The sequence below is a fragment of the Somniosus microcephalus genome, chromosome 4 (assembly GCF_052327205.1).
Source record: "Somniosus microcephalus isolate GS21.2 chromosome 4, FLI_Smic_1.0, whole genome shotgun sequence".
NCBI classification, from domain to species: domain Eukaryota; kingdom Metazoa; phylum Chordata; class Chondrichthyes; order Squaliformes; family Somniosidae; genus Somniosus; species Somniosus microcephalus.
In genome coordinates, this window is record NC_140990.1 from 174015350 (window position 1) to 174038254 (window position 22905).

Consider the following 22905-nt stretch of genomic DNA (forward strand, 5'->3'; position numbering starts at 1 on the left):
ATTCAAAGCACTAACCGCCACCGTGTAGTCTGCTGGCTCTCCTGTGTCCGGTAGAGTCGAAAAGATATCCTGGACATCTGGTCCTGCTAGGTGTAGAAGTAGAGCTCTTCTCTGCTTTGTGGCAGCTGTAGAGGTATCGTCGATAATGAGTCCTTTGCCGTCGGCATAAAGCTCAAAAGACGTTACCACCTCGTCCATCTTGGACCCAATGTGGCTGGCTCGGCGAAACATGCAAAATTTTGAATGCCGGTCTTCTCCATCCTAGCTAACAAAAACTTGGGCATCTACCTATTTAAAATGATTCCTGTTCGTTATCCTCGTCGCCAATGTTGTATCTATGCTTTAATGCGTTCAATCAAGCATGTAGATACGTCAAATTAAATCAGAGTCAGGCAGACAGGCTTCTAACTGTGATCTTTACTTTATTGGTAAAATGGCTGACTGCAGCTTTCCCGGGTAGTTCCCATAATGCAATGCACATTACATTACCGTATTTACTGGTGTTAAACTCGCACATTACATTACCATATTGACTGGTGTCAAACTCGCAATCAATACACGACAAGCGCCACCAATTATCCAGTGCCATCTTGTAGCAGCTAGTTTGTGCGACTTTGCAAGAAGCAGGGTTTTTCTACAATGCCAGGGCCACAGCATGCTAGGACTCTGCCAATTATCCACTGTCAATTTTCAGGAGGTTAATTTTCAGAATTTAATCCGTGTCTAGTGCATTGCTTTGGGTTCATTAGCCTCCTGTGTAGTTTCTTCCACTGGTAGCCTTGAGGAACACTGATAACTGCCCTGAGCCACTGACTGTAATGAGTTTAAATGGAGCAAAAATAATAGAAAAGGGAGTTTCTTTTCAACAACAACAACTTGCATTTATATAATAGCAAAATACTGCGAATGCTGGAAATCTGAAACAACAACAGAAAAAGCTGGAAATACTCAGCAGGCCAGGCAGCATCCGTGGAGAGAGAAACAGAGTTAACGTTTCAAGTCTGGGACCCTTCATCAGAACTGGAAAAAGCTGGAGATGTAACCGATATTAAGCAGGTGCAGAGACAAGGGGTGGGGTGGGGGGGTGGTTAGGAGGGGAGGAAGGAATTGAAAGAACATCCTGTACTTTTGTAAGAGGCAGAAAAGATAAAATGTTGCAAATGGGAATGGCAAAAATCATGCTGCATGAGAAATGGGGGCAGGGATAATTATCTGAAATTGTTGAACTCAATGTTGAGTCCGGAAGGTTGTAAAGTGCCTAATCGAAAGATGAGGTGCTGTTCCTCGAGCTTACGTTGAGCTTCATTGGAACAATGTAATAGGCCGAGGACAGAGAGATCAGAGTGGGAGTGAAGCGGTGAATTAAAGTGACAGGCGACCGGAAGCTCAGGGTCACCCTTACGGACTGAACGGAGGTGTTCCGCAAAGCGGTCGCCCAATCTGCGTTTGGTCTCCCCAATGTAGAGGAGATCGCATCGTGAGCAGCGAATACAGTATATTAAATTGCAAGAAGTACAAGTTGTTGAATCCGTGAATCTTTAGGTAGTGTGTCCTTCAAATAATCGACAGAGACTGCAGAGGAACAATCAACAGGTGTTTACTGGATGAGGGTTGCTCTGAAACTAAACAGTACAGATCCCTACTCAGGGTTATATACAGGTGTGGTCACTGCCGGTACTACAGTATACAGGAGCTGTAAAAAGTAGTTCTCCCCTTAAAGGCACATACACTACAATTCCTCCCCTTTTAGATTAACAGTACCATAACATTAATTTAACAATTAACACTTTTAACATGCAACATTAACTGAAAATAGTCCATTTATAAATTCAGTCTTTGGGGCGGCTTCCTGATCCTTTCTGGATAGCGCCTTTCCTGAGTGTCTTGCTCTTGGTGCGGAGGCGATTCTGGCCCCCTGTCGTCGGTTGGTTCATCAGCTTCCGATACTACTATTTCTGGGGTAGATGCTACCTGTATGTCGGGTTCATTACCAGGTACGCGAGACATGGGGTTGACTCGTTCCTGTGATGCTAGGATCTGGTCGACATGGCGTCTCACAATGTTCTCCCCAACATTCACTGTGTACATTAGTGGCCCCTGCCGTGTGCATATCGTTCCTGGTTGCCATTTCTCTGTTCGGTAGTCGCGGGCCAAGACTGGTTGTCCTACATTGAAGCTCCTTGTCGGCTTCTCATTGATGTGCTGGAATTGCTTATTTTCAACATTTCTTCGTACATTTGGTCTGAGCAAATCCAGACGAGATCTGAACCTTCGGTTAAAGAACATCATGGCCGGGGTCTGGTTGGTAACTGCATGTGTCGCATTTCTGTAGGCTAACAGGAAATTGTCCACCTTATGCTGCAGTGGAATGTCGTCATCGCACATGGCCCTTACGGCCTTTTTAAAGGTTTGTACGAACCTCTCAGCCAATCCATTTGTGGCTGGATGATACGGGGCGGATGTGTAATGCCTTACCCCATTCCTTTTCATAAATTTCCGAAACTCTTCGGACACAAACTGTGGTCCGTTATCAGAGCAAATCTGCTCTGGCAAGCCGTTCCTGGCAAATATGGTCCGTAGGACTGCAATCGTTTTCTCCGTGGTGGTGGAGGACATTTTGATCACCTCAGGCCATTTCGAGTGCGCATCCACGGCTATTAAGAACATGGAGTCCATGAATGGACCAGCAAAATCAATATGCACCCGTTGCCATGGAGAGGAGGGTCACTCCCATGGGTGTAGAGGGGCATGTGGTGGTGCATTTTGGACCTTCTGGCATCCTGAGCAGCTCTTTGTCAGGTCCTCGATTTGCTGATCGATCCCCGGCCACCACACATGAGCCCTAGCAAGGCTTTTCATTTTCACCCCTCCCAGATGACCTTCGTGAAGCTCATTGAGCGCACTCTCCCTTAACTTGGGTGGAATTACCACTCGGGATCCACACATCAAGGTCCCCTGGCATACTGACAGCTGTTCTCTTCTGGATGAGAATGCTGGTAACAGTGAGTCGCCATGTGTTGGCCATCCCTTCACCGTCAAATCATATACCCGAGACAGTGTCGGGTCATTTCGGGTCTCCTTCTCTATATCCGCGTTAGTTACCGGCAAGCATTCAATTATAGTCGAATAAAATATTTCGACAGGGTCCACTGCTGGTGCTTCCTCCGCAGTAGGCAGTGGCAGGCGTGATAGCCCATCAGCATTTCCATGCTGTTTCGTGCCCTTATACTCTATTTCATATTGGTTCGCCCCTAGAAAAAGGGACCATCTTTGTAGCCGTTGCGCAGTCATCATCGGAACGCCCTTCTTTGGATTCAAGATGGAGACAAGTGGTTGGTGGTCAGTCAGCAAGGTGAACTTCTGCCCGTGCAGATAGTGGTTTAACTTTTTCACTCCCCACACTAGGCTGAGGGCCTCCCTGTCAATCTGGGCGTAGTTACGCTCGGCTGAGGTTAGTGACCGAGACGCAAAGGCTACTGGCCTCTCCAAGCCGTCCGGGAATTTGTGCGACAGCACCGCTCCAATACCATAGGGTGATGCATCATACGCCAACCGAATTGGTAGTGCTGGGTTGAAATGAGCCAACACCTCTTTTGATGTGATCAATTCTTTGCACTTCTGGAAAGCTCGCTTACATTTGTCATTCCACTTCCAAGGTACCCCCGTTTGCAGTAGGGTGTTCAGTGGGTGTAGCAACGTAGACAAATTCGGCAAGAACTTATGGTAGTAGTTCACCAGCCTGAGGAACGACCTCAGTTGTGACACATTTTCCGGTGCTGGAGCCTTGACTACTGCCTCAATCTTTTCAGGGGACTTATGTAACCCCTCTTCATCAATAACGTGGCCACAATACGAGATCTGCTTCTGGAAAAACTCGCATTTGTGGTGATTAGCTCGGAGCCCATATTCCTTCAATCTAGTGAGCACCTGCTCCAGGTTGGCGAGGTGATCACTGTCATTTTCGCCCGTGACCAGGATGTCGTCCAAATAACACTGGGTCCCTGGAATCCCTTGCAGGACTTGATCCATTGCCCTTTGCCAAATAGCCGGAGCTGATGCTACCCCGAACACCAACCGGTTGTATTGGTAGAGACCTCTGTGAGTGTTGATCGTGAGGTACTGTTTCGAGGCTTCTTCTACCTCCATTTGCAGGTACGTCTGGGCCAGATCAATCTTAGTGAAGCGTTTTCCTCCAGATAACGAGGCGAAAATATCTTCAATCCTCGGAAGCGGATGTTGTACCGTGTGAAGGACTGGGTTCACTGTCACCTTAAAGTCCCCACAGATGCGAATCTTCTTTGGTTCCCCAGGCGTATTACTCAACGACCTCTTCATTACAGGAACGATGGGTGTAGCCCACTCGCTCCAGTCCACTTTGGACAGTACTCCAGAACGTTCCAAACCTTCCAGCTCTGCTTCGACGGCTGGGTGGATCGCATAAGGCACCGGTCTGGCGGTAAAAAACTTTGGGCTTGCATTTTCCTCTATTTTGATCATCGCTGTTATGCCTTTTAGTGTTCCGAGTCCCTCCTGGAACACTTCTTGTGCGTCAGTTAGCATTTTTGACAGTCGTCCAGGTGTGACGTCGTCATCCTTTTTGGCATCTACCGTCAGTGCTTGTATGGCATGCCAATCTAACTGTATCTTCCGGATCCATTCACATCCTAGTAGTGGTGGTCCTCCATCTGGCAATACATATAGGTCCATTTTTGGTGTTTCCTTGCCATTGTATATCACTTTCACCCTTATTTTTCCTTTGGGGTAGACTTTTTGCCCCGTGTACGTCTTCAAGATAATCTCTGTATCTCTCAAGGGTATATGTGAGAATAGCCGCTTGTAGTCCCTTTGGTTTATGACTGTTAGGGCTGATCCTGTGTCCAATTCCATTTTCACTTGGACTCTGTCTATCTTGAGCGTGACCCAGATAGTTTGGTGATCCTCCATTTTGGTTACATTATGTAGTTTTAGACAACCCAGCTCCTTGCTTCCGGAGTCTGTATCACTTTTCTGTTCGTCTGAACTACTCTCCGTCACCTTATGTACCTTCTTGTACTTCTCCTGTGGAGGTTGCTTGCTGCTGGTTTTCTTTCCCGACCTGCAGACTCTTATTATGTGTCCTACTTTTCCACACTGTCTGCACACTTGGTCCTTGAACCAACAATCCTTATGGTCGTGTGTTGTTCTGCCGCAGCGATAACACTTCACTGCTCCATATGACATTTCATTTGTGCTATATTCTTGCGGTCTCCGTTGTATCTCTGCAGCGCCCCGTGCGGCTGCTTCGTGTGATACTGCCATGTTGAAAGCCTTGTCCAGCGTAAGATCCTTTTCTGATAGAAGCCATTTCTGGGTTCCTTCACTTTGAAGCCCACACACAAACTTGTCCCATAAAGTATCTGCTAGTCCCGTTCCAAACTGGCAGTGTTTCGATAGCTTGCGCTGTTCCGTTAAATACTCGGCATTACTTTCGTCTTTATGCTGGTTCCTTTTGTGAAACTTAAATCTTTCTGCTATCAGCAGCGGTGTGGGGTTTAAGTGGTCCTGTAGGATTGCCACTATGCTTTCAAAATCCTTTTCCACTGGCTTCTCTGGGGTGACTAGGTTTCGCAGTAAGCCGTACGTTTTTGCACCCATGGAATTCAACAATACCAGTGCTTTCCTGGCATCTGGCACTTCATTCGCTTTGCAGTACACCTCTATGCGTTCTACATATGTCGCCCAATCTTCGACTTCATTGTTGAACACTGTGACCCTGCCACTCTTCTGCATCCCTGGGTGTGGTTAGACTGGCTAAAAATGGCGTCTCCTGCGCTCTCCCTTCTTCTCTGCTGGCTCAAAATGGCGTCTCCCGCGCTTCCCTTACTTCTCCACTGCGGCCCAAATGGCGTCTCCCGCGCTTTCTTTTCTTCACCCGCGGACACTGCTCAGCCCTTGAACACCGGCCGCGCTCTGCGCGTTTTCCTGCGCGCTTCTCTCGTTGACGCCGCTCGGTCTTCAACCCTGGCTGCGCCCTGTGCGCTTTACCCTCTCTCTTACCCGTCGACGCTGCTCGGCCTTTTTCTGTGCCGTCGGCTCCCGCCGCCGCTGTCCGGGAAGGGTCTGCGCCATAACTGCTGCCAGCCCGCTGCGCTGGATCGTCGCGGCTGGAGAACCAAGCCCAGCTCTCCACAGCCTCCTCTGCCTGCTCAAGTCCTCTCGGGATGGTCGACGCCCGCACTGGTGGAATCGGCCTTCATCTGCAGAGTTGCGGGTAGGTTCGAATCACCTCGTCGCCAATGTTGAATCCGTGAATCTTTAGGTAGTGTGTCCTTCAAATAATCGACAAAGACTGCAGAGGAACAATCAACAGGTGTTTACTGGATGAGGGTTGCTCTAAAACTAAACAGTACAGATCCCTACTCAGGGTTATATACAGGTGTGGTCACTGCCGGTACTACAGTATACAGGAGCTGTAAAAAGTAGTTCTCCCCTTAAAGGCACATACACTACACAAGTAAATCACTTTCACCTGGAAGGGGTGTTTGGGGCCCTGGACAGTGGGAAGGGAGGAGGTAAAAGGGCATGTGTTGCATCTCCTGCGCTTGCACGGGAAGATGCCAGGTGAAGGAGAAGGGCTGTTGGGGTGATTGAGGAGTGGACCAGAGTGTCGCGGAGGGAGCGGTCCCTAAAACTAAACTTTTTTCTTCCTTTCTGATGTCTTAACAAAAAACTTTTTTTCTTCCTTTCTGATGTCAAGGATCGCAAGCTTCATCAACTCGTGGATACCAACGCCCCTCCAGAACCACCTTCCCCGTTACTTTCCTCTGATCCCATCCCTTCTTCCAATCTCGCCCCCTGCTGTGTTTTCACTATCCCCTCTGACCTTCCCCTCTCTGACCCCGAACGATCAGTCCTCAGCAAAGGCCTGAACTTCATCCCCTTACGCCACCATCTGAATGAATTTCGAGCTCGGCACGATGCTGAGCTCTTCTTCCATCGCCATGCCCACTTCTCTGGCCAGGCGTCTTCCCCCCCCGCACGGCTGATCCTTTCTCCCGCTTTCTAAATTCTCATTCTACTTGGACCCCTCCCTCTGGCCTCTTACCCTCTCTAGATCTTTTCATTGCTAACTGCTGACGTTACATCGGCCGTCTCCATTTCTCTGTTCCCCTCTCTCACTCCAACCTACCTCCCTCTGAACTTGCAGCACTCCGTTCTCTCCGATCCAACCCTAACATTATCATTAAACCTGCTGATAAGGGTGGTGCTGTTGTTGTTTGGCGAACCGACCTCTACCGTGCGGAGGCTGAACGCCAACTCTCCAACACCTCCTCCTACCTCCGCCTGGACCATGACCCCACTAGCAAACATCAAGCCATTGTTTCCAAGTGTGTCACTGACCTCATCTCCTCTGGAGATCTTCCCTCCATGGCCGCCAACCTCATAGTCCCCCAACCCCGCACAGCCCGCTTCTACCTCCTTCCCAAGATCCACAAATGGGACTGCCTTGGTAGACCCATCGTTTCAGCCTGTTCTTGCCCCACGGAACTTATCTCTTTATATCTCGACTCTATTTTTTCTCCCCTTGTCCAGTCTCTTCCCACCTACATTTGCGACTCTTCCGACGCCCTCCGCCACTTTAACAGTTTCCAGTTTCCTGGCCCCAACTGTCTCCTTTTCACTATGGACGTCCAATCCCTCTACACCTCCATCCCCCACCAGGATGGCCTGTGGGCGCTCCGTTTCTTCCTTGAACAGAGGCCCAACCAGTCCCCATCCACCACCACCCTCCTCCGCCATGCTGAACTTGTTCTCACATTGAACAACTTCTCCTTTGACTCCACTCACTTCCTCCAAATTAAAGGTGTTGCTATGGGAACCCGCATGGGCCCTAGCTGTGCCTGCCTGTTCATGGGATATGTGGAACATTCTTTGTTCCAGTCCTACTCGGGTCCCCTCCCTCACCTCTTTTTTTCCGGTACATCGATGACTGTATTGGTGCCGTCTCCTGCTCTCGCCCTGAACTAGATAAGTTCATTCACTTTACTTCCAATTTCCACCCTTCCCTCACCTTCACATGGTCCATCTCTGACTCTTCCCTTCCCTTCCTTGACTTCTCCATCTCCATTTCTGGCGATCGGCTTTCGACAAACATCCACTACAAGCCCACCGACTCCCACAGCTACCTGGACTACACTTCCTCCCACCCCGCTTCCTGTAAGGACTCTATTCCATTCTCCCAGTTTCTCCGTCTCCGCCGCGTCTGTTCTGACGATGCCACCTTCCACACCAGTGCTTTCGACATGTTTTCCTTTTTCCTCAACCGAGGATTCCCCTCTACTGTGGTTGACACGGCCCTTGATCGTGTCCGTTCTATTTCCTGCACTTCTGCTCTCACCCCATCCCCTCCCTCCCAGAACCATGGTAGGGTTCCCCTTGTCCTCACCTTTCACCCCACCAGCCTCCACATTCAACGGATCATCCTCCGCCATTTCCGCCACCTCCAACGTGATCCCACCACCAAACACATCTTCCCCTCACCTCCCCTTTCAGCATTCCGAAGGGACCGCTCCCTCCGCGACACTCTGGTCCACTCCTCAATCACCCCCAACAGCCCTTCTCCTTCACCTGACACATTCCCGTGCAAGCACAGGAGATGCAACACATGCCCTTTTACCTCCCTTCCCACTGTCCAGGGCCCCAAACACCCCTTCCAGGTGAAACAGCGATTTACTTGTACTTCTTGCAATTATAATATACTGTATTCGCTGCTCACGATTCGGTCTCCTCTACATTGGGGAGACCAAATGCAGATTGGGCGACCGCTTTGTGGAACACCTCCGTTCAGTCCGTAAGGGTGACCCTGAGCTTCCGGTCGCCTGTCACTTTAATTCACAGCTTCACTCCCACTCTGATCTCTCTGTCCTCGGCCTATTACATTGTTCCAATGAAGCTCAACGTAAGCTCGAGGAACAGCACCTCATCTTTCGATTAGGCACTTTGCAGTCTGCCGGACTCAACATTGAGTTCAACAATTTCAGATAATTATCCCTGCCCCCATTTCTCATGCAGCATGATTTTTGCCATTCCCATTTGCAACATTTTATCTTTCCTGCCTCTTACAAAAGTACAGTATGTTCTTTCAATTCCTTCCACCCCTCCTAACACCCCCCCCCCCCACCCCCTGTCTCTGCACCTGCTTAATATCTGTTACATCTCCAGCTTTTTCCAGTTCTGATGAAGGGTCCCAGACCTGAAACGTTAACTCTGTTTCTCTCTCCACGGATGCTGCCTGACCTGCTGAGTATTTCTTTGCATTTATATAGTGCCTTTAACGTAGTAAAACATTATGGTGTTTTACTAATGGTGAAGCAGTGTCAATCGGGGATGCACAAGAGGTCAGAATTGGAGGAACGCAGAGTTCTCGGAGCGTTATAGGGCGAGGCCATGGAAGGATTTGAAAACGAGGATGAGAATTTTAAATTGAGGCTTTGTTGGACTGGGAGCCAATGTAGGTCAGCAAGCACAGGGGTGATGGGTGAGCGGGACTTCATGCGAATTAGGACATGGGCAGCAGTTTTAGATGAGCTCAGGTTTACAGAAGGTCGAAGCTGGGAGGCTGGCCAGGAGAGCATTGGAGTAGTTGAGTCTGGAGGTGACAAAGGCATGGATGATCATTTTTAAGTTGGAGGAACCAGAAACTTTGAATAACGAACATACAAAAAATGATGGACAAGAAAAGACCTACTGGTCCATCCAACCTATTCCACACAAGTGTGATGTCTTGTGCATCACAATAGAGACACTCCCCATCCCATCTGAAACCGTGTAAATTCCTGGGAGAGGCATAAAAACAGATTATAAACCCAGGCCAATTAGGGGGGGGAGGGAAATCTGGTCATTTCCTCTTAGAACCCCATAGGTGATTGAAACGAGTCCAGGCGATCACCCCAGCCTGATCATCGTTACAAGATTGTCGGAGGTGATCTCTGCCCCACCCAGAAACCGGTCCAGCTCTCGCTTGAAGAAATTAAGTGAATCAGCTTCTACCGCACAAGCCGGCAGCCTGTTCCGGAGGTCCACTATTTTCTGGGTAAAGAAGAACTTCTAACCTAGTTGTGCCCTTACAGACCTTGTAAGAGTGATAACTGGTCCTCCCTAAGAAACAATTGGTCTACACAAACACAATCTAGTCCATTCATGATCTTATAAACCTCAATAAAATCATACCCAAGTCTACGCTTCTCTAAAGTATAGAGATGCATCTATTTGAGCACTATCTGGGTAACTAGGATGTTTTAAACTTGGGAATTAATCTTGTGGCCCTCCTCTGCACTCCCTCCATATCCTCTATCAGCAACCATGTGAGGAGACCAAAAGTGGACACAATATTCTAACTGTGGTCTTATAGGTGTCAGCCGTGGCTCAGTTGGTAGCTGTCTCACCTCTGAGTCAGAAGGTTGTGGGTCATGAACCTTTAGAGATTGATGCACGAAAGCACCCAGATGCTCCGAGCTTACTTTTTTCGGTGTGATGCTTTGTGTGGGATAGTAGGGATGGAGGTGGCTTTGAAGAGAAAATTTCTATTTTGACGGGTGAGTCTTACTTCAAAAGGTTGTTTACATTATCTACTATAACCATGTAGTGATGTGAATCACTACCTTTCATTAGTTTACCTGGACTAGTTTAATGTATATCTCTTTATAAATAGGGTGTGGGGGCATTGAAGAAGAAAACACTTTCCATGGAAAGTGTAATCTTGCAAAGAACAGTTGGGCTACAGTACACATGATTAAGGGGATCGGTGCCTTTCCCCATTCCCTTTCCAGGAATGTTATTTGTGTTTGACTGACAGTATTACTCTTGTGCTTGAAAAATTAATGGGGATGAGGAAGAGATCCCCATCAATCACAATTGTCTGTTGTGAATTATTATTTTACTGGATTTTCCAATGCCTGAAAGAACTGTGAAGGTTTATAAAACACTCTATTTTAAATAGAAACCAGCAATTGACTGGGTAACACAATCGATTGGACTGTGTTCACTATGGAAAATGATGGCATGTCTTTCCGGTAGTTAGAGGGTAAGCTATGCTCTAAAGAAAGTAAAAATTGTGATGGAGTGATCACTTAATAACTAAAGAGTACTTCAATACTTATAGACAACTGAACCAGTAAGGATATAATGCTTCTTTTATCTTTTATATTGGGTTGCATCCTTACTGATGCCAAAACAAAATCTGTGCATCAGTTTCTTGGTGTCTGTTTTGTCATTTGCCACCACTGTCCTCCAGGCATGTGCAGAAGGCTGGATCTCTCTTTCTGAAATGGCCGGCATCAGGACTGCAAGAGAACGGAGGCTCATGCCGGTATAGAAGATTTCTGTCTTTAAGTTGCCCCTGTAAATGCTTTTAAAAATTGGATGCAACAGGACAGAGTCTGAGTAGGAGACCAAGTTGGGCTAGGTTCAGGGATAGAAGTATTATTCTGTGCCTCTGGCAAGCTCGGGCTCCCCTCCTGATACAGCAGGAGAATAGTGATGGCAAATCTAGGAGAGTAGGACAGGCTCCAAAATTAGTTAGATATATCCAGCGTTTTATGGAAATAAACTTCCAACGTATTTGAATTGCATTCAATTTACCAACCAATAAAAAAGCCAATCAGATTGGAAAGTAATAAGGATCCGCTGCAGCAACTGAAAAGCCACATGAGGCTCGTGAGATGCCAAGTGGCCACCCCACATCTATTGGTTGATCCAACATTGAAAGTGTTACAGTTTGTGACAGCAATTGCAAAAATTTAAGTACAATCAGTATGTTCACGGAACACCAGAAAAAGAAGCGATACTTCATGAAGCATTAGTGAGACTGTCGTGTCCAAGAGTGATCACTGCACTTATAAAGTAATGAAGTATTTTTAAGGTGTAGTCACTGTTCCCTACGTTACAACAGTGACTACACTTCAAAAATACTTCATTGGCTGTAAAGCGCTTTGGGACGTGCTGAGGTCGTGAAAGGTGTGATATAAATGCACGCCTTTTTAAAGGAAACACGTAGTAGGACTAAAACGATTTTTCCTTTTCAGTCACTCAGTATAAAAAGTGGCAAAGGAGGCTAAAGCTGTTGTCATGGCTAAGAAAGATTAAGGGAGCGGGGCAAGTTCTTAAAAATGGGGGAAACTGATGAAGTTGATGCAGATATACTGTGGGCAAAATCATGAGAAGAACCAGAGCGTCCGATTTTAAGCTGAAGAAGCCACAAGCCAAACGTAACTTGCAGAAAGGATTCCCACAAGGCAGTTGGATTGATTCCTAATTCAGCATGCAGTTGCAGGATATGAATTTAAGGTGAAGAAAGATGAAATAATCAAGCTGGGTCCTGAGGCACAGGCTGGATATTCAGATGAGCTGAACAGCATCTTCTCATTTCAACACTCTCTCTTGCTTCTAATTAACTGGGTAACTTGACAGGTATCCGATCCATTCACTTGTAGAATAAGAGTGCCTTTAGCAACGGTCCTGTAGGTTAATAATAAATTATTTATATTTTCTGTGTACCCCTTTTAAATACATTGCCCTGTTGTGCCTTGTTGCACCAGTAGGCTACGACAGAATAATAGTTCACGAGTTGATGCCTGCAATGATTTTGCCACATTGATTTCCTGATTATGCCACTAAAGGAAATGAAGCAGGGGAGGCAGGCTCTTGGGAACATAGGAACAGGAGGAGGCCATTCAGTCCCTCGAGCCTGTTCCACCATTAAATTACATCATGGCTGAGCTGTATCTTAACTCCATTTACCTGTCTTGGTTCTATATCCCTTAATCCCCTTACCTAACAGAAATCCTATCAATTTAGAATTTTTCAATTAACCTAACAGTGGAAAATACGAGAACAAATAATCTAAACTCATTAGCCTCCTAGATGTTGGTTTTAGAGTGGCACTGGCAGAGTCCTTAGAGCAGGTTGGGACTTAAAACGGAGATTAGCACAAAAAGTAAAGTGTGTTTCATTTTTAAAGTATTTTGCTACAACGATCTCCACTGGAGAGGTGGAGCAGAGTTCCTCCCTTTTAGTTTGCTTTAAAAGTACTATTGTCCAATCTTCACCTCCAATTTAAAGTTTTACCGTACACAGAAGTCTGGCTTTTACATCCATAAGAACAATATAAGATGGTCACTAAGAAATCCAATAAGGAATTCAGGAGAAACTTCTTTACTCAGTGAGTGGTTAGAATGTGGAACTTGCTGCCACAGGGAGTAGTTGAGGCGAACAGCATAGATGCATTTAAGGGGAAGCTAAATAAGTACACGAGGGAGAAAGGAGTAGAAGATATGTTGATAGGGCAGATGAAGTAGTGTGGGAGGTGGTTTGTGTGGCACATAAACACTAGCACAGACCAGTTGAACCGAATGGCCTGCTTCAGTGCTGTAAATTCTATGTAATTTGTATGTATGTACCTTTCCTTGCATACAGAAAAAACATCTCGGACAGCTTAGCAGGGCAGTGGGTAGCAAGTGGGCACTGGGTTTTACAGAGCGGTAAAAGCTCGGTTGAAATAAGGAGATTTTGGAAGGCATGGACAGAGGTGGCAATGCTGAGCCAAGGGAGTTCCAGAGGGTGGCAGCAAAGTGAGTTGAAGGAACAGCAGAATTTGGATTTCAAGCAACAAAAAGGTGCTAAAAGTAGTAAATGTGATTTGTGTGCTCTTTCTGCAGAGATTCAGACAGATCAATAGATATTTTTGATGAGAAAATGCACCCGTTGACTGTAAGTGCTTTTCTTTTTATTGAAATCTTACTATACTAACCAATCGCAAAAGGATTAACAACTGAATTCCTTGAGCTCAGTGTGTAGTTATAATGAAGATAGATGTACTGGTGATCATTCATATGCTTGTATTGTACATAGTAATGTACAGGACTAGAGCAGACTAACCTGGTAGGTCTGGGCAGTTCCAAAGTTCACAAAATACCACATATATTCAGCCCTCTTGAATTTGTCCTCCTGTTATTGCCATTATATGCACTACCAGATGGCTCTTATAATGTACTTATTCTTTACTTTCTCTTTCCCTTACCCTCCTATAGCATTTCTACATCCTCTGCGAGTTTTGTTAGACTGCTGGATAAAGTACCAGTGCACCCAGTCCAGATGGCTAAATAAAGGCAGATATAGCTCAATGCCCAAACTCTCCTGTCTGAATCGCTGGATAGCGATCAGGAATGGGAACTCTGATTTAGTACTTTGCCAGCCAGTTCGTCCAGCCTATCAGGGGAGTTCAGATTTCAATCTCTTTTTTTTAAAAAAAAGCTTTTCCCCCTATACGTGCTGGCATGCTGTAGTGTCACAGCCTCTGCTCTGAGCAGAACTCTGATTGTTACATGGTGCTGCAAATGACACCTTGTTTCAACAGTGTTCTTCAGTGTAGTTATGAAATAATCTGAATTGTTTCATTTGAAAGCAAAATTGGAAACAGGTGGTGTCGAGTCACCCTGTGCCACATAGTGATGCGGATGCAAACCCAGACCATGAGTTCCACTCCTGATTTGTTATCCAGTCACTCCTATTGGAAAGTCTGTTGTGTGTTGAGCGAGGGCTGGACCTGGCTAGGCTGTGATGTTCCCCACAGTCGATTACCCGGTTGGCACTCGCTGGGCAAGCTCGCCCGTGAGGTACCCGAGAAGAAATGTTAACCATCATTGAACTGATTAGGGAGGAGGGTCAAAATGTGGTTCTTATCTTTGTACTGTTTTACCAATCGACCTTTTTGAGATTTTGTATCTTGTTACAGAGAGAAGAGGTGCCCGTAGATTATTATAAACGTGACCCAGAACACAAACATATATACCGGTTTGTACGGACTCTCTTCAGTGCTGCCCAATTGACTGCAGAATGTGCAATAGTAACACTGGTAAGAGACTCGCACCAGTGCATACATCTGTGGTACCATATATCAGCTAATACCGTGCACCATTTGAGGGTATTGCAAACAATGTTCCCGTTAAGCTGTGTGGCCGCGCAGTGGTCTGGCGGTCCTACGCAGCTGGCTCACCGGCTTTTAAATGGAAAAGCATCGCATAAGTGAAAATTTGAATGGGCTGTGCAGCCCGTTAAAGGGGAAGCACACCCAGAAAAAAATTAGAGGGAACATTGATTGCAACAATGATTAGACACGTACCCGATCTAAACAAAATTCTTGTGCACCATTCCTATTCGATTCAACTCCTTCTCGAGAAACTTCTTGGAAGAAAATCTTTTCTGAAGGTGAAGTTTATGAAATAAAAATCATCCTTCAGCAAAAGACATGAGCTAAGAAGTGATGGCCTGTTTTTTGTGACTGATTTTTATTTGAGAATTTGCATTGTTGGCATTCCCTTCTCCAAAAAAAAATCTGAAAATAGTTTTTGCCCCTTCCCCGCTCGCAGGTCTATCCTACTGTTTCTCTGTTAGTTTTGAAACACAGAGCTACTAACATTCAGTCAGTGGCTTTACAAATTACGATCTTTTTACAAGAATGGGTGTCGGCATGTACTGCCTTCCCAAATTGTGGCCGTGCCTGATATTTGAAGGATGAGAGTGTCAGACTTACTTCACTTCAATGAACCCAAACCCCTGCATATACATAGTTATCATCTATTCACAGCATTGTAGTGACTTACATTTTTGTTAAGGGTTTCCTTCCCTTGTATTTTCAACCAGATACTGTGTGGTGTTTATATAACCCCCTGCATATACACACAATCACCTGTTGTTGAATCCAGCATCAATTCATCAAGCTGTTCTCAGTTGCATTTTTCTGTCCCTTCCTATTGAAAAATGAGGGTCCCTGCCAACCAATCAAGTTTCAGAACTCGCATAAGTTGTGCTTGAAGTTTCTGTGCTTTTTATATAATTTTTTAATATAAATCATGGATGAGGGACTTCAGTTATGTGGAGAGACGAGAGAATCTGGGATTGTTCTCCTTGGAGCAGAGAAGGTTAAGGGATGATTTAATAAAGGTGCAGATTCAATAATAACTTTCAAAAGGGAATTGGATATATACTTGACCAGGAAACATTTGGAGGGCTATAGGGGAAGAGCGGGGTTGGGGCGGGGGGGGGGGAGCGACAGAGGTCGGGGAAGAGCGGGGTGGGGTGGGGGGGGAGCGACCGAGGGCGGGCGAGAGTATGAAGTATGAGTGTTTGACTCGTGCTGAATCCATTAGCTGTTTGAGGACTGAGTGTTGTGAGGCATGTGGTGGAGATATTTGCTTTAATATTTTTTTTTTAAACCCTCACCACTAGGTGGTAATGTTGCTTCTCGTCCCTGCAGTATATTCCAGTTAAAGTTACATTTATGTCTGCCAACTTGCACTATGAAACTGGACTATTTACTTTAAATACTTCCACTTTTTCTTTTACATAGAAAGTACAGCACAGAAAAAGGCCATTCAGCCCAACTGGTCTGTGCTGGTGTTCATACTCCACACGAGCCTCCTCCACCCGACTTCATCTCACCCTATCAGCATATCCTTCTATTCCTTTCTCCCTCATGTGCTTATCTAGCTTCCCCTTAAATGCATCTGTGCTATTGGCCTCAACTACCCCAGTTGGTAGCAAGTTCCACAGTCTAACCACTCTCTGGGTAAAGAAGTTTTTCCAGAATACTTTACAAGCAAACCCGATCTCCTTCTATCTGACAGCTCTGAAAACAATCCATTTACACTGCAGGCCGTTTTCACGGCTGCCTGTGTGTAGAATTCAATTCATGAGTAGTGCATTGATCTTCACAAAATTATTAGCACCTGTTGTACTACACCCAGTATATCTATCTCTTCCAGGCGCGCGCTCTCTGTCTCCCCCGGGCGCGCGCACTCTGTCTCTCCCCGCCTCGTGTGCCCCCCCCCTTGCGCACCCCCTCCGCCGTCTGTCGCTCTCGCGCGCCCCCCGCCCTCGGTCGCTCTCGCCCGCCCTCGGTCGCTCTCGCCCGCCCTCGGTCGCTCTCGCCCGCCCTCGGTCGCCCTCGCCCGCCATCGCCCTCCCCCGCCCGCCCCCCGCCCTCGCCCGCCCTCGGTCGGCCGCTCTCGCCCGCCCTCGGTCGCCCTCGCCCGCCCCCCCGCCCTCGGTCGCCCTCGCCCGCCCCCCCCGCCCTCGGTCGCCCTCGCCCGCCCTCGGTCGCCCTCGCCCGCCCCTCGGTCGCCCTCGCCCGCCCTCGGTCGCCCTCGCCCGCCCCCTGCTCTCGGTCGCCCTCGCCCGCACCCCCGCCCTCGCCCGCCCTCGGTCGCCCTCGCCCGCCCCCGCCCGCCGGTGGCTCTCGCCCGCCGTCGCCGCCGGTGGCTCGTGCCCGCCCCCGCCCGTGGCTCTCGCCCGCCCCCGTCGCTCCCACCCGCTGTCGCCCTCGCGCGCCCCCATTGCCGGCTCTCGCTCTCTTTCTCTGGTATGCGCCCCCTCTGCCGTCTCTCTCGCTTTCTCGAGCACCCCCTCTGCCATCTCTCTCTCACGCGTGCACCTCCTCTGCCGCCTCTCTCGTTTCACAGCAGGAGAAGCCTGGCCTGCCTTTCCTACTCTGTCGCTTGACGCTGTTGCGAGCATATAACTGTCTACTCTCTTTCTCCTTTCCTACCCTGTGGGGGAAGCATTTAATCTTCTCTTGCTACCATTGGGTAGCATAACTGAAAGGAAGTTGCTTTGTAGTGAATCGCAGCCTCAAGTCCACATCACTCAGTGGTACAAATTGTTGAAGTTCCAGTGAGCTGACATTTCATTTTAATGTTTTTTGATTCTTTCACCCTTTTAGGTCACCATGCACCACTACCCAGCCAAGCAGACATACCACTCCTTGGCTACTCCTATTCTTGTCCATTGAGACCTCTGCCAGGAAACCTATAAGAGTAGACCTTGTCTTGGCCACTGTTCATTTTCCAGTTCCCACCAGCTTTGGTCTGCGCAGCTGAAACCGAGGGCTACTGGAGCGGGAAACTGTGGGCACAGCCCTCGATTCTCCTGCTTCGAGGTGTGGCGCAGTAGCGTGCCAGAGTGCCACTTCTCTATACAAGGATAGCCTGAGTGACCCTTGCTGGAAGGAAATGCTTGGCCTCCACTCTCAACAGAGTCGGTGCTTGTGTGGGGTTGGCATATGTCCCTCCACTTTGTGCTGGACTGCTGCTTTATCGCGCTTCTTTTGGTGTCTTTGGGAGTCCCCTACATCGTCTGACCCCCACCCCAGACATGAGGTTTTCTGAGTATTTTGGATGTTTGTTACATTCAATAAGTTTTTGCTTTCAATCTTGTTTATATAGAAAGTAGTAACTGGATTGAACACCATTCCTTGCAGGTATATCTAGAAAGGTTGTTGACATACGCCGAGATAGATATCTGTCCTAGTAACTGGAAACGGATCGTGCTGGGTGCCATCCTGCTTGCTTCCAAGGTCTGGGATGATCAGGCTGTCTGGAACGTGGACTACTGCCAGATCCTGAAAGACATGACCGTTGAGGATATGTACGTATTCCAGTTGGCCTTTGCTAAACCTGCCCACAGTTTGAAGTTCACTTTACTGAGTCACTGCAGCTTCTGGACTAACTAATCTGTTGTGACTTATTTGGCATGCTCAAACCCAGAACTCTCCTGCACCTTCTTTATCATTTCCCTTGTGTTTCCAAATAAAAGTGGAAAAAGGCTCGGTGTTGTGCTAAAGGGAGTTGTACAGCCGCGTTGTAAAACTCTTGTTGCAGTTTATTTATTATATATCTCAATATATAGAATCATATAACACAGGAGGCCAGTCAGCCCATCTAAGAGCCTATGCCAGCTCTTTGAAAGAGCTATCCAATTAGTCCCACTCCCCTGCTCTTTCGCCATAGCCTTGCTAATTTTTCCTTTTCAAGTACATATCCAATTCCCTTTTGAAAGTTACTATTGAATCTGCTTCCACCACCCTTTCAGGCAGTGCATTCCAGATCATCATAACTTGCTGCTTTAAAAAAACAAAAAAAAAATTCTATGCTATTAACTAGATTTTTTTTCCTTACTTATTCCACTTCCTTTAAAAGTTTTAAAACTCTAGAATGCACTAAATGGCACCTTTTTTAGGTGTAATTTGTGAGAAGCTGGTAGGCTATGCATTTGTCACTTATTTACTAAGATCACTCGTCCATTTAGAGGTACAAAGTGATTTTTCAGTGTTTGGGAAACAAGGCGGATGAATGATCCCGGCTGTTCTCAGGAACATTCACAGGTCGCACTCGAACAGCGCTGAGGGAAGCTTGCTGTAAATGTTGGTGAGGCGCTGCCGCTTTATTTACTTGCTACACTTTTTAGATGCTCCCTCCTAGGACCCTTGCTGTGATTATTGGAGTGAATGACAAGTGAATTAAAATGAAGGTTGAGGCTGTCTTTTGCATTGGTGCCTTTGTTCAGCTTCGTTCAAAATGGAAGCTTATAAAAGATGAGAGTAAGTGGACGTTGAGGTTCATTTTAAGATAATTATTAAATAAAGCTCATCGAGAATTGCACAGCTTCCATGGCCACAGAATGTCAAGGGCAGTAGAGTGCAGCACTCCTAGTGTCTGCTATCTATGTATTAGCCTGTTGCATAACGAAGCGCAGTCTCCTGTTAAAAGCCTTTCTGTAATGCGCCTCTGCAGGTTCAAGAGCCCTCATCCTCTGACATGATAACAGCAGCATTCTGAGAGTCCATTTGTTGCCGTGGCGACTGGCCGAGGCCTTTGTGTGTGTGTATATTTTTTCCCTCCCCAGTAAATCTCTCCCTGTTATCATCCTGGTGAAAGTGGCTCTGAGTCATTTGCCGATAATGCACAACATATGAATCCTTTTCATCTGTTGTGGAGATGCTAGAGTTCAGAAAGAAGGAGGACTGAATATCTCTCTCTCTCTTCGGAGTTTTTTTGTTAACAATTCAGTTTATGGGGCAAAGTATTCTTGTATGAAGCTGATGTAGTGGATGCCCAGTTATTGTCATCTCGCTTTGCGCCTTGTATATACTCTAATTATAATTGCAAACCTACTCCTATCTAAGCCTGGTAACACAGAATAGCCTTACATTTCAGCTTGTAAGGTGTATTTACATTTGCGCTTCATTCTGTTTCAATGAATGGCCTCTGCTGCCCTCTCGCAACAGGTTACGGTCTCCGTATGTGCACTGAGCGCTGCTTTGTAATTCGGAAGCCTGGAGTGCAAACACATCGGTTAACTTCGCAGGTTGAAGACGCACTGTTAAGTCAAAGGCACATTCGTAGTCTTGTGTTTTTGCAGATCGCCGATCTAGTTGGCTCCCTGAGACATGCCTCATTTATACTTGGGTTGGAACTGAGAAGAGAGGACCAAGCGTGAGTGCCTCATGCTGCACCCCTACAGTGTGAAAATGCCTATAGTTTCATAGCTGGATCTGATGGCTTGTGTTTTCATTAGGAACAGGAGTAGACCATTCAGCCCCTCGAGCCTGTCAGTCAGAGCATGGCTGATCTGTGTCTTAACTCTGTTTACCCGCCTTGGTTCCATAACCTTTAGTACTGTTGCCTAACAAAATCTATCAATCTCAGTTTTGACATTTTCAATTGACCCCCAGCCTCAACAGCTTTTTAGGGGAGCGAGTTCCAGATTTCCACTACCCTTTGTGTGACGAAGTGCTTCCTGACATCACCCCTGAATGGCCTGGCTCTAATTTTAAGGTTATGCCCCCTTGTTAGATGGTTGTTGTTCTAACAGTGTGTTTACGGCTGGTAACATGATCTGAAGTTGGGGGAAGGGGAGGCAACTAGTCGAAATACAAATGTTATTGCTTGTGTAACCTCATCTGGTAGGCAAAGCAAATTTCTTTATTCCCCCCCACCCCCTCTCCTGAAGACAGTGCTGGTATACAGTTCCAGAGGCAACAGCTCTAGTACCTCACCAAAGTGGCTATATTTCAACTAGGAGCCCTAGAGAGTGAGTATCAGCAGACTATTCGACCAGTGGGAACGTGAACTAGATGCTTTGGGAGCGTGAAAATATATAATTAGATTTGCAAGCAATGTTGAGCATTGTAAGCTTGAATGGGTCAAAAGATACTGCGCAATGGTCTGACTATTGGCTTCGGCTTAACTTTTCTGCACATTCCAAGATTTCTGGACTGTTGAAGTCAATTACATTTTTAATTGTGCTGGTCGTTAATTATCTGCTGTCACCATTAATCAGGTATTTTTCTTCCTTGAAAGGTTCTCATGGTGCTTTCTTTCACTACAGGAATGAGATGGAGAGACAGTTCCTAGAGCTGCTACAATTTAACATTAATGTTCCTGCTAGTGTTTACGCCAAATATTACTTTGATCTGCGCTCTCTGGCAGATGACAACAGTATGAACTTCCCCTTGGAGCCACTCAGTAAAGAGCGAGCACAGAAACTAGAGGTAATGACTGTCAGAAAGAAAGAAAACGCACAAACTTGTATTTATACAGTGCCTTTCATGACCTCAGGACATCCCAAAGTGCTGTACATGCAATCAAATACTTTTGAAGTATAACACTGTTGTAATGTAGGGAAATACGGCACTCAATTTGCACACACCAAGATCCCACAAACTGCAGTGCGGTCAATGATTGGATAATCTGTTTTGTTTGTGATTTTGGTTGAGGGATAAGTGTTGGCCAGTACTCTGGGAGAGCTCTTTGAAAAGTGCCATGGGATCTTTTACGTCCACCTGAGAGGGCAGACAGGGCCTCGGTTTAACATCTCATCTGAAAGACAGTTCCCCACTGTACTGCACTGAAGTGTCAGTCCAGATTATGTGCTTAAGTCCCTGGAGTGGGGCTTAAACCAACGACCTGCTGACTCAGAGGCTCAGAAGAGTGTTCCAATGTTGCTCTCTAGTGCCAACAGGCTTCTCTTATTGAAAGCTGCCACTATGTCTATGACCTATTAGAGTATATAACGGGGACATACGGATAATCTGGGGCTGTCCCTAAATTGAGTCGTCCTCGTTTCATACCTCATCTCCTGGACCAGACGGTCGGCTGGCAGTCTCTACTAATTCAGTGATTTTCAAAATTTGCCAAATGCTTCCTTTTCCCACCTTCTCAAATAACAACACACCCCTGGTGACCCCTTGCTATCCTGGGCGGTCTCTCAACTTGCATCCTCCGTATCCTAACTCGCACTGTGTCCCATTAACCCGCCAACCCGTGCTCGCTGATCTACATTGGCTCTCGGTCTGGCAATATTGATAAAATCTCAAGTAAAAACAGTGCTATCGTTGCAGAATACCTATTTTTTTAAAGAAAAAGTGCATACATAAATGTTTTATGAAATCAGTACAGTTTGTCCTGCTTCTTTACAGAGGTTTATATCGGTGCAGCGGGGTGGTCGGTATATTGTGCACACACTCGAAACGGCAGGCACTTTGGGATAAGGATAATTTGATGGTCCGTGAGGCTTGGCTGGGTTGGCAGACATAAAGGGCATTATATGGTCTGTAGGACTTGGGGTCTTGTCTTTGTTTTTGTTAATAGTGTACAACGAGAAATAACATTAGTAAGTCAATAACAACACAAAGTACAGATGATCTCGGGGACCCCAATTTGAAAATGTTTGAACGTAAAAGGTGATCTAATTGAGGTGTTTAAGATGATTGAAGGAGTTGATAGGGAGAAACTATTTCCTCTGGCGGGGGGAGTCCAGCACTTCCTCACACAAGGTAGTGGAAATCTGGAATACTCTCCTCCAAAAAGCTGTTGAAGCTGGGGATCAACTGAAAATGTCAAAACTGAGATTGATAGACTTTTGTTAAGTAAGGGTATTAAGGGATAGAGAACCCAGGTTAGTAAATGGTGGTAAGATATCAGCCATGATCTAATTGAATGGCGGGACCGGCTCGAGGCGCTGAATGGCTCTATGTTCCTCACTTGGCACTGGGGGGCACACATCAGTACCACAGTGTGACACCCTTTGTAG

At 46.7% G+C, this 22905-nt stretch overlaps 1 protein-coding gene across 2 annotated transcripts in view; it reads left to right on the forward strand.

Moving 5' to 3' along the window:
* The window catches only part of ccnyl1 (cyclin Y-like 1), a 60250-nt gene that overhangs the window by 25313 nt on the left and 12032 nt on the right, over nt 1-22905 (forward strand). For both annotated transcript variants that reach the window (XM_085985473.1, XM_085985474.1), the window contains exons 6-9: nt 13695-13746; nt 14771-14890; nt 18293-18459; nt 21202-21364. In XM_085985473.1, coding sequence (XP_085841599.1) covers nt 13695-13746; nt 14771-14890; nt 18293-18459; nt 21202-21364 — 502 coding nt within the window. The remainder of the gene's footprint in view (nt 1-13694; nt 13747-14770; nt 14891-18292; nt 18460-21201; nt 21365-22905) is intronic.